The following is an 11,730-nucleotide window of genomic DNA, read 5'->3' as shown; positions in this document are numbered from 1 at the left end:
AACCCTGTTTTTCAGATAGTCATCCAGTAACTTTCATATCCTTCCCTTCTGATTTTCCACCTGAATTTTCTTCTGTATTGTCTGGGAGAGTTTCCCCAATTTTGTCTTTCAATCCTGTTTATTTGTGCTATCTTATGTTAATTTCTAAAAGCTCTTTTATCTGACCTTTAAATACTGAGTTTTAGTCTTGTGTTCTTATTTCATGAATGCAATACCTTCCCTTTCTTTCTTAGGGTATTAATCAGTGGTTTGGTATTTTTTATTTTTTTTTTTATTTTGAAGTTTTATTCTTCCTGCACAATCTGTTTCCTCCAATTTTTAATTATTTTTCTCTTCTTTTTTTTGGTATTTGATTTTTACATTAAATGTTTTCTGCCATCTGGTGAATCTTGTCTCTTTGTATTAACAGTGGGGTATTAAAATATGGATGGGAAGTTTTGTAAGTATAAGGGGATATCATTTCTGCAGGGTGATCTTGTTGACTATTTCTTTGGGTGGCATCCATGCCAACATCTTTAAATCTTTTCTCTTCAGCTGCTCATATTCCCAAATAAAACCTCTCCTAGTGTCTTTCCAGTAGTCTGGCAGCTGAAGGGGAGAAGAATGCTTGGAATTTCTGTAGTAATTGTGCAAACTTCTGCTTTTCTCCCTGTTTTTAGCTGCTCTCAAATTTGTTTGTCTATTAGTCCTGAGATATGCTGTTTTAGCTTTTCTAGAGGAAACTTCTCAAGGCTTCTAGTGGGCCAGGGACAGTTGGGAATGGTAACACAGGAATCTGTTTCTTTAACAGACTTTCAGCCATTTATACCCTCTTTTCCAGAGGAATATAATGGCTTTGATTCTGAGACTTTTGGAGTTCTGTGGTTAAAACTGGACTTATTTCTAGGATGTGATAAGTCAGGTACACTTCTCCATCTGCTGTTTAGCTTCTAAAATTTTGTTCCCATTTTCTTTATGCCTAGGGATTTTCATTTTTTAAACCTGTCATTATTTTAATGCAGATTAAGGAGGGAGCAGAGCTCAATTCATGTGTTCAGTCCAACATCTGTAACCAGACACATCACCATTCTAATACAAAGTGTAAGATAGCAGTTAGGTATTCAGGACAGAACTAGTAGCCACGTTATAGGTGGCAGCAGTCAGATCATCTGGAGCAATGTCTTCCATTCTGAGTACCACACTCTGTAGTTGACAAACTATACAGTGACTAGAGAAGAGAGATGACAATCTTTCAAGATGCAAAACTAAATGACATGAGAAGCAGCTGAAGAAATTACTGATATTTATCTAGAGAAAAGAAGACGTCAAAGATGCTTTGACCAAGATTTGAATGCAGCTAAGTTGAGCATCTATGGGCCAATTATGTTGACTCTATTCAAAAGTTTTGGAAGGATGAGAATACTACAGCTCTTTTATATATTTAATTGGCTGATACATCCACAAGGGATTAGATATTAAGCTTGGTTTCAGGGGACATAAAAAGAGTAACTGAAGCAAGTGAAAGCAAAGTCCATTTTGGCTCCATATAAAGAGAACTTACCATAGGAGTATGAGACACAAATATGATCAAGGACCAAGCAAGTAACATAAATGTATGAATTGGCTGGATAAAGATATTAGCAAACTGAAAAGTGCATGTCATGTATAATATGGCAGCAGTATTGAAAGATTCCAATTTTTCAAAAGAAGTTATATATCTTGACATTTATCTGTAACATTCTAATTCTTGGACATTAATTTATTAAAAAAGTTCTGTATCTTTTACCAAACATATAGGCAGGATGAAATTATCCTGATGGGACTGATGTGTGACATCTCTAGTGGTTAGGTCTAATGGATAGGGTAGGTTGGCTAATCTCATTGGAATTGTCCAAGTGAGTTTGGCTGGTCATATAGGAAGCACATCACTGAGAATAAAGTTGAATTAAAGAATGCCTAATTGCTTTTTCATATCAGAGTCTTTGCCTGAAATTTGATTTTTTAAAAGATGTCATTGCTCATTGTACGATACTCAGTCTTTAGTTTTCCTTCTCACTCCTTTCACCCTTTATGGTCATTTTACATCACTGTGTAAACCACATATAAATTGTGGTCTTCATATGTGGCAATTTACGATTCTCTTTTAAAAGAATTATCTAGGAATGAGGCACAATTGTAGGCTAAATTGATATGTGTTATTTATTGTTTTCAATAATCTATAGTCACCATATCCCAAAGTAATGTTATTTGAATTATTCAAATAGGAAAAAATAACGTATGCAGGGTAGATTCATACTAATCATTATTTAAAAGCTGGAATATATGCTTGAGGCCATAGTCCCTTCCTCTACTTTATATTTGAGGGGCTTGAGACCTAGAAGAGTTAAATGACCTGCTAAATCGTGTCCAGTGCATAGTACATGGTGTTGGAAAAGTCATAAAAGTTAGAGAAAACATGACCTTGTTCTGAGGAAGTTTACAACATCAAAGGAAGAGACAGGATGCCATGCAAACATCTATTAACAGTAATTTAAGGTACAGAGAATCCAAAATTATGTCATTATACCTCGTTACAATTATTCCTGATAGCTTAGGAATTCACTTCAAATGAAAAAGAAAAAAAGTGATCCTATGAAACTTGAACTCAGGACAAGCTCCATGCTGTGTGGCTTTATTCTGTTTGTAACCCTCCATCTCCTTCCTGCCACTATTCTATGCTGGAAACTTTCATCATCAAATGACTAAGAGTAAACTGGGAATGAGAGATGTATAAAAGAGCAATAGTGAAGAATAAATGTTAACTACCGTATAATTGGCTTGCAACCAAATAAACATTAAAATAGGTGTCTCCTTAAAGTTAATAAGGAAGTACTGAGCAATTAAAAAGAATTTTAATGTATTTCTCTCCACTTTCCATAATGTAGTATTGACTCCATACAGCCCTGCTTTCTTTTCATAAAGAAAATATAGAAAATGATCATCTTATCTCCATAAATATGAATACTGTTCAGGAGACAATTACTACAAAACTGAAATTACAAATTAAATAATTCCACTTTCTTCCTGACATGTTCAAGTAAGAAAGACATAAATATCAAAGGCCTAAGCCTATCATTTTAAAAATAACTGTCTCATGACTGGGAAAGTTTAAGCATGTACAGAAATAAGGTGACAGCCTTTCATGAAAAGAAAATGCAAGCTTTGAATTTTAGTGTCTTGTTTATAGATGATCTTCTAAGAAGATATGTGGAAGGTATTATTCATTGCAGGAAACTGGAAATTATAATATGATGGAATAAGGATCACATTTTTCTCGTTGAGGTGATTTATATTTAAATGAGTTCTCCATAATCCTTTAAACTGAAGAGCAAATTGGTTATCAAAGTCCTTTGCTGTAAGGGTTGTTTTACATAATAATGAATTTCACAGAAGTTCCTCAAAGGGAAATATTGATTTAGGCAACATCACAGGGTATTTCAATTCCAGCAACACTTTAGATTAGTGCCATAGACAGCATATAAAAAACTTTCTAAAATCTAAATTTCTCTATTAAGAAGTGTAGGCAGCATATTTTTTCTCAATAGAAAATATAACAGAAGTTTTTAATAAAAATGAGCCTATTTTATCTATTATTTATCTACCACTTCTAATGCACATTAACTTACCAAAAGTTAATGAGAATCTACCATGTGCTAGGTATATGGTTTATTGTTTTAGAAATAGGCTGCATGATAGTAGTAGGAAATATTCGTTTGCCTATATATGTTTATGTTACTAACAAGACAAAATAGCACCAATTATTGAGCCTTTACTCTATGTTAGTTACTGTACTATACAACTTACATGCGCTGCTTTTCTCATTTCTCACGTTGCCAGGTAGCCATTACTGTTCTCATTTTATAAATGAGAAAACTGAGGTTAAGAAGTTGTGAGGATTTGAACCACAGTATATTTCTGTCACCCATTATGTTGTAACACTACCTCACTGCTGGCTTCTTTTCAGTCTTGAACCCTGCATGCCTCATTACCAGAAGGTAAGCTCTAGTCATCTCCCCAGTGATACAGTCAACAAACAGGCAGGTTCCTCTTTGTTGTAACTCAGTGGCCCTAGATCCCAAGTGGTTCTCATCAGTTAGTTGTTACCCAGGTAGCCTCACTTCAGGGAAATCCTGGGACCAGCCCATGGGTGGAACCTGAGATTGTTCCAATGTTCCTATAACATTGGAAAGGGCAGTGCTTTCACTCACAAGACCTGGGTTTGAAACCTAGGTCTATCACAAACTATTTATGTGGCTATGGAAAAGTCAGTTTACCTCCTTGAACCTTCATTTTCTCCTCTGTAAAATGCAGAGGCCGGATTTGATCAATGGTTTTCAAAACTGTATTGTTTATTTTTGAAAAAGTGAAGCCCTTTTAGCAAATGAAGTCTTATGTTGAATCTCAATATATAAAACATATACAGGTAGAACTACACTGTTTGCAGCAAAGCCTGGGTTTGGAGGAGGCATGAGTTCATTTGCCTCCTGGGTGTTCTTCCAGCACTCATCTCATCTCCAAGGAGCCTCTGAGGCATCAAAGACCCTGCAGAATACAATTTGCAAATTATGAACTAGCTCATCTCTAAGTTTATGCCAGTACTCATAGTGTATGATTTTAAAACTGTCCGTTGCCATATAAAAGGGTATTAGCATTTTATTAGCATGGAATGAGGGTCAGGGAAGATAATTCAAAGAGAGAGTACATTAAGTTAAAGAAGTAAGTCAAATGATGTGGCCTTGGGTGGCCAGGCATACCGTTGATACTGAGATCCTGCAAATGGGTTCTGAATTTTGCAGAGTTGCAACAATGCAAGAGTGAGGCTTTATAATCATGGTTTTTGAAATCTGTTAAATTTTGCTGCAGTTAATTTAATGAAATATGAGTATAATTTTAGCCCAATAGAACATTTCATTAATTGATTTAATTTTCTTAAAGGTTACTTGATATTGAGATGTAAACTTTTAATTATGATCCACTTGTTACTTATTATTAGCATCAAAATACTTTTCCTTTTTTCCCTTCTTTTTAAAAATATGAATTTTAGGCAAATTGGCTCACCTTCTCTAAAAAGTTAAAAATCAGATTCCATCATTGCAAGTCTAAGCTTAAAGACTGTATTCATGTAAATGTACTAAACTCTATTAAACTCAGCCAGTATCCCTCTGGGCCTGTGCTGTCTCCGTGATTGACACTGTTTCAATGGTTTAATTCTGACATGTCTGTGGCCACAGATCTTTTTCACTTACCTGCCTCCGCCTTCTGCTGCTTCTCAATCTTCTCCAGGCGCCCTAACAAGGAGTCAATTTTAGTTTTGATCTGGGTTAATTCTTTCTTGATTGTCTGTAATTCATCTGATTTCACTGGAAAGGGGAAAAGGGAAAGAATGCAACAGAATGTCAAATGCACCACGACCCACTTAAGCACAACTCACAGACACCCCATGTTTTCTCAGGACTGTGTCACATTACATAGGATACTTTTCAATCTTATCTGTTTCTCATTGCTTCCAGTGATCTTTCAATACTGGATGACTTTGCCAATTACAAGCAGTGATTCCCAGCGATGTGAACATTTGATACTAAATCTTTTCACTGAAAGTTATGCAATGGGATAGAGGAATCTAGAAATGTTTTATACACTAACTAAAGATACTAAATTCAGTGCAAATGGTAGAGTAAATCTGTACTGTAAGACAGATTCAGATTGAGGAATGATTAAATCATGACAGGTATGATTTGAGAAATATGATACTGCTTTGAGGACTATGTTGTAATGTATATTTCAGTGATATTTTTAATCCAGTTCCTTAGTGACTGATTGAAACCAAGACATAACATTTGTCCTCTAAAGAAGTGTCTTAAATGCTAGAGAACTCTCTCCAACTTGCTGTACTTTCGCTACTTTCTTTATTAAAAACTGCAGCAATGGGTTGTGTGTGTGCCTCTTTTTAAGCCCTGGGGCTTCGAAGGAAAGGAAATTCACTGAAGTCTCCACTGATATTTTCTACAGTCGTGGCTCCTTTTCCAGGTTTTGAGTGTTTAATGGGACTATCTAAAAATGGAACTAACACAAGGTTGACTACTTTTAATTTGGCAAATAAGGATGTTAAACACAACAAACATCCTACTATCAATGTTAAGATAAGGTCAGTTTCCTATTTTAAGGACAATCCTTTCAATGAAGTATGTTGATGTTTATGAAAAATTCACTGCACTGTTCTTATTTTCTCATTTCTTTGAGAATCACTGGAAACTTTGTCATGAGCCCTCAATAATGAGATCAAAGATTTTTAAAGCTATAAATCTAGAAGAGCTAAACCTGTCTATGAGCATTCATTAGGTGAGTTTTTGGGTATCCATGTCTCAGCAGAGAGCTATGCTTCAATATCTGGGGTAAAGATCCTGATTTCAGTCTATTATTCTTTTCTGTCACTTTTCCTTTCAAGTTTATAATAAACTTGGCTTGGATATTCCTGAAGAAATTGAGTGTTTAGTTTGATTGATTCTTTAGTCTTCAGAGTTTTTTTCTAAGTAGTTAAAAACTAAAGGCAATATATGTTTGCTTGAAATAGAGGTAGTTGTCAACTAAGACATATGATATAATCTATATGATAAATTATGTATCAATATACACTAATTGCTCAAAGGAAGAATAGATTTTTTCCAATATAAACATGAAAAAACATTTTCTATTATAAAACCAGAAATTTTTCATAACAAGCAGATTTTTATTTATGTTACAAAGTAGTTAGCAAAATAAAAACTACAAGAATAAGCGATCCTGTAGAGAGTTCCTATTATGAAGAAACAGACTGAAAGTGGAACATGGTTTAAAATAGAAAATTGCTCCTATGGCAATTATTTCTAAGACATCAAAGTGCCATTGTTGAATCACAGCTATATTCGAAACATCATCTGTCACAATTGTAAATTGATTCAGCTTTGAAGAATGATTTTCATTTCCTTTGATGGAAGCATGTCATGTAGTTTTACTTAAACCTATCAAATTTAATAGAAAATATTTTACCTTAAAACATTAGATTTCAGTGCAGGAGAAATGGGACTGTGGCTGGAAACAAATGGGATATATTTTTTAGTAAGTGAAGTCACTCCTCAGCCCAGAAATGAGGTTGACTATCTCCTTAAAAAAACATAACTAAACAAATCACTAATACCCTATTTAGTAGAAACTATATTGAGACTTATGTAGAAATGTAGACACTGTGAAATGTCTTTTAAGTTCAGAGCGATATCATTATAAAATTTGGGGCTACTTAGTTAATGGGATTCAAGCTTAGATACAGCTAAGGATGTAATCCAGACATCCTATCTGCTCTTTCCTGGTCCCTCCCAGGGAATGTTGAATCAGTCTCCAGCCCTGTGCAAACTGCCCAGCTCCAATCTTGGAATGGCTAGCAGCAAATGATCATCATGGTCCTGGAAAACAAGGCTTAGGAATAGTCTTGCTTCTTGAGCAATTGTGAAAGTTGTTTCCTTACTGCATTCAGTGCTCTGCTTGGGAGAAGGCTGCCCGCTCACCTGGCCTAGTTGGTTGTAGCCCTGTTGCTCCCTCCTTCAGTTGTATTCATTTTCTATAGATGGAATATGGTGTTGTGCTGTTGTGTCTGGTTTCCAGATGATATTGCTGGTATGAGCCACCTCTGTGTCTGATATACTTCTCTTTCCAATCTTTTCTGACTTTTTCTACTTTTGGGGGGCTCCTGTTAACAAATTTTCCACTGCACCATGGATTAAGCTCCTGTCTGTTTTTACTTACTCTATCAAAATAGATGTATATTTTATAACTATAGATTTCCAAACCTAGAATTTTAAAAATCTTTGCAACTTGGATTTCTGATATTTTTTTTTGAAAATTAAAGTCAGTTCAGAGTTAAGGAGAGTCTTAGGTATAAAACAACCCTGTCCATTTTCTTTTTACATCTTTCTTTTCACATCTTTCTTTTCCTATCCATTTCCACTGCACTCTCAATTGGGCTTCTGCTTTTAGTTCACCCGGCCTCTTACACAGTGAACTCAGAGTAATATATATAAAAGTCATAAGTCCTCCCTACTGAAAACTTCCAGAATGTCCCCATTTCTATAGGAAAAAGACCAAAAGCACACATGCACCAACTCTTTAAACTGGTATTTAGGGTCTGCTCCAAAGTATATTTCCAGGTGTATATTCCATTTCTTATTAAAGCAAACTCTTCACTTGAACAGAACAGCTTAATGCTTAATCTAATAGTATATGGAACCAGATAGACTCTAGTTTGCATCTATGTCCATTGGAGAGCCACTTGTAATCACTAAGATTTAGGCTCCTTATCTTTAACTTCTATCCTTTACCCTAAAGGCTTGTTATAAGAATTTAATGAGATAATGAACATAAAGCACTTTAGCACCATGATCAGAATATCACCAGGTAAAATACATGGTAAAAGCAGAAGCTATTATTATTATTATTTACATGCCTATTCCAGCAAGACTTTCTCTCCCTAAATATGTCTACCTGCCTTTTGGAGCTTAGTTTTAGTCTTGCCTCCCCTATTAATTCTCCTTCATTTAACCCACTGAAGGGTGTATCTCTTACCTGTAATCTATTTAACAGCATCTCACATTTACTGCTAGACACATATTGCTAGTTGATTTTTCCTTTATATATCTACTTTTCAAATTAACTTGCAAACTTCTTGAGAGTGAAGACCTAATTAGGCATTGAAGAATTTTAGGAGTCACGCTTTTCTGTGTTTTAATAAGCTCCTTCTCCTCTTATTGACCGATGAGGTTCCTGATGCTTACCATGAAGTCCTAGGCTGTGAAGTCTGTCCTCCTTAATTAAAAAAAAATGATATTAACAGGTTTAAGAAGATATCCTATATCAAATTGGTACCTAATGGAAACTTTTTGTCTTCTCATCATATACCAGATCCACAAAAAATTATTCAGATTCCTGGGTAAATTATTCAGATTTCTGATGATACAACTTTTTAAAAAGAAGGAATATTGGATAGTTGTATGAAGCAAGAACACATTAATGGATTTACCCCATCATAGGCTCTCTACAACCAAATTTTTTGAATGAAGAGAGGGCATCCAATTACTTCTTTCCACTTTCTCTCCCTCCCTCCCTCTTTCCCTCCCTCTCCTTCCTTCCTTCATTAATAGAACTTGCATTCTTAACAGAACTTAGTTCAGTGTATTAAACACAGTAAGAATTACCAAATACCAGAAAATTTGTAGGTATGTGTATGCAGATATGGTTACACTGCATGCCAACTTCAAACAGACCAACAAATTTTATTAAAAGCTTTGTGTATGTGCTGGGTACTACTTTTGAGTTGCCTGTATATTGGGGAGATAGATAAGCAAAGAGGAAGTGCAAAAAGAAAATTAGCATGGAAATACGCCTTTTCTCCAGAAGCACTATGAGGAAAGAATACGAAAGTAACCCATGCCTGTGGTAACAACTCTTTTCTCAATTCCACCTAGTACTCTAAATCCATAATCCTCATTTTTTAAGATACATTGGCAGAGGATATAACACCATTATTTATATTTATATAGAGTATTAGTGCGAGTCAGGAGTATTTCTTTTGCTAAGAATAATAACGAATACTTTAAATCAACTTGCTGCTATACAATTTTCCCCTAATATAGACAAGCTAGAGGCTTGGGAAAATGAGATCTAATTACTGAAGATTATGAATCCTGCAATCTAAAAATTATGAATTTTAGAATTTGAGAAAATTATTTTATTTCCAAGCCAGCTCCAAGTTACCATCTCTTGCCTCATCTTCTTCTTGCTTTTCTAATTATCTTAGTCTCTACGTAGTCACACCTGTTCAGTGTCCCTTGAATACGTCTTGTGTTTTCAGACATCCATACCTTTGTTTCTGTTGTTTTCATTGGCCTGTCTTACACTCTCATCTTCCTCACCTAGTAAATGCCATTTAATACTTATTCAGCTCAAATGCTACCTACATTGTAAAGTCATCCTCAACTTTTGATCATTTTCTTCAACAATCTCATCCTCCTCCCAGCCATACTTCTTTCAGATGATTCTTTGCATGATCATTTCTTTAAATGTCTCTCTCCAGGACAAGAGCAGGAACTACTCTCATTTATTTTAAACTGCTCTCATTTTTTAACTCAAGTGTGTAACATATTCGCTCAACAATATTTATGGAGACCCATTATTGTCAGGCTCCTTGCCAGGAGCTGCGGATGTATTAGTTAACAAGAGAGATGAAAGTCCCTGAAATTGTGGAACTCCCATCTAGGTGTGGAAGAAGACAATAAACAAACATCTATATATCTATATCTATATCTATATATGGGAGGGAGATAAAGAGGTTTGCAGCAATTTTCTTTACAAGTATACATTTAACACAATGAAAAAAACACTGATATAGCTAAGTCTAGTTAATAGTAGTGTAACAATATGTATTATTTGATACTTATATTATCTTAAACTACAAACTACACTGATTCAAACTACAGTGAAATATACACCTCCAGATGGGGAAAAATAATGAAGACAAGAAGTTAGGGAAGGCCTTGCTAGGGAGTGACATTTGTCATTTTATACAGGTTGGTCAGCGAAAACTCCACTAATAAGGTGACGTTGGGGGAAAAGTTTCAGTAAGGGGAGAAAGCAAGTCATGGGAATGTCTACAGATGGTGGGATGGGGGAAATATGAGGCAGAGGAACGATAAATGCAAAGGTCAGAGACAAGCGTGTACTTGGGGTGTGTAAGGGACAGCAAAGAGGTCAACGTGGCTGGAGTGGAAAGAGCAAGTGGGAGAAGAGTATGAACAGTCAGGAGGTAAGGCGGGGACTTGAGAAAGGGAAAAACACATGGAGAATATTGTACAGAGTCTTTATGGCCAGAGTAACACTGTGGCTTTTACTCTGAGTCATGTAGGTGTCACTGATTTACCTGAAGAGCATCATTCTGACTTCGTGTTGTGAAAAGACTGCAGAAGGGCAAGAGTGGAATCAGTGAGATCAGTAAGAAGTCTGTGGATTATAATTCAAGCGAGAGATGGCAGTAGATTGGATCAGACCAAGATATTAGCAGTCAGGTTGTGAGAAGTAGATGAATTCTGCATATATTTTAAAGATGGAGGGGAAATAATCTGCGGATGGTTAGAAGTAAAGTATAGGTGAAAGAGGGGAGTCAAAGAGAACTCCAGAACTTGGGGTCTGAGTAACTGGAAGGGTGGACTTGCCATTTGCTGGGATAAGGAAGACTTGTAGAAGTTCAGGTTGAGGGGGAAGATCAGGGGGCCAGTTTAGACTTGATTGTGAGATGCCTATTTGTGTCCAAATACAAGTGATAAGTAGGCAGTTGGGTATATAAGCCTGGAGTTTATGGGAGTGATCAAAGGTACAAAAATAAATTTGTCAGTAACCAGTTAGAGAGCTGGTATTTCAAGTTAATATAGAGGAAGAGTTTGCCCTCGTAGTTGAGTATGCACACATATTGGTGTTTTAGAAGACATCAGTAATATTACCTTCAAAAGAAAATGTCTTTTACTCTTTCCTCTAGATAAGTTCAACAAAAAGAAAATTGCAAAAAATTATAAACAAAAGAAAACATACTGTCAAAAAATCTTTGGTTGTCCGGTTGAGTACAATAGTTTATTTTTGTATCGGTGATTACCAGACTTGAATTTAGAATTATTCTTCAAGATCAGCAAAATGATA

At 35.5% G+C, this 11,730-nt stretch overlaps 1 protein-coding gene across 4 annotated transcripts in view; it reads right to left on the bottom strand.

Moving 5' to 3' along the window:
* Positions 1 to 11,730, bottom strand: part of RALYL (RALY RNA binding protein like) — an 831,637-nt gene that overhangs the window by 63,264 nt on the left and 756,643 nt on the right. For all 4 annotated transcript variants that reach the window (XM_059994834.1, XM_069541562.1, XM_059994831.1 and 1 more), the window contains one exon: positions 5,265 to 5,378. In XM_059994834.1, the coding sequence (XP_059850817.1) occupies positions 5,265 to 5,378 (114 nt within the window). The remainder of the gene's footprint in view (positions 1 to 5,264; positions 5,379 to 11,730) is intronic.

This window comes from Delphinus delphis, chromosome 17 (genome assembly GCF_949987515.2).
Source record: "Delphinus delphis chromosome 17, mDelDel1.2, whole genome shotgun sequence".
NCBI lineage: Eukaryota > Metazoa > Chordata > Mammalia > Artiodactyla > Delphinidae > Delphinus > Delphinus delphis.
Note: the sequence above shows the minus strand (reverse complement) of the source record. Positions and strands in the feature narration are given on the sequence as shown.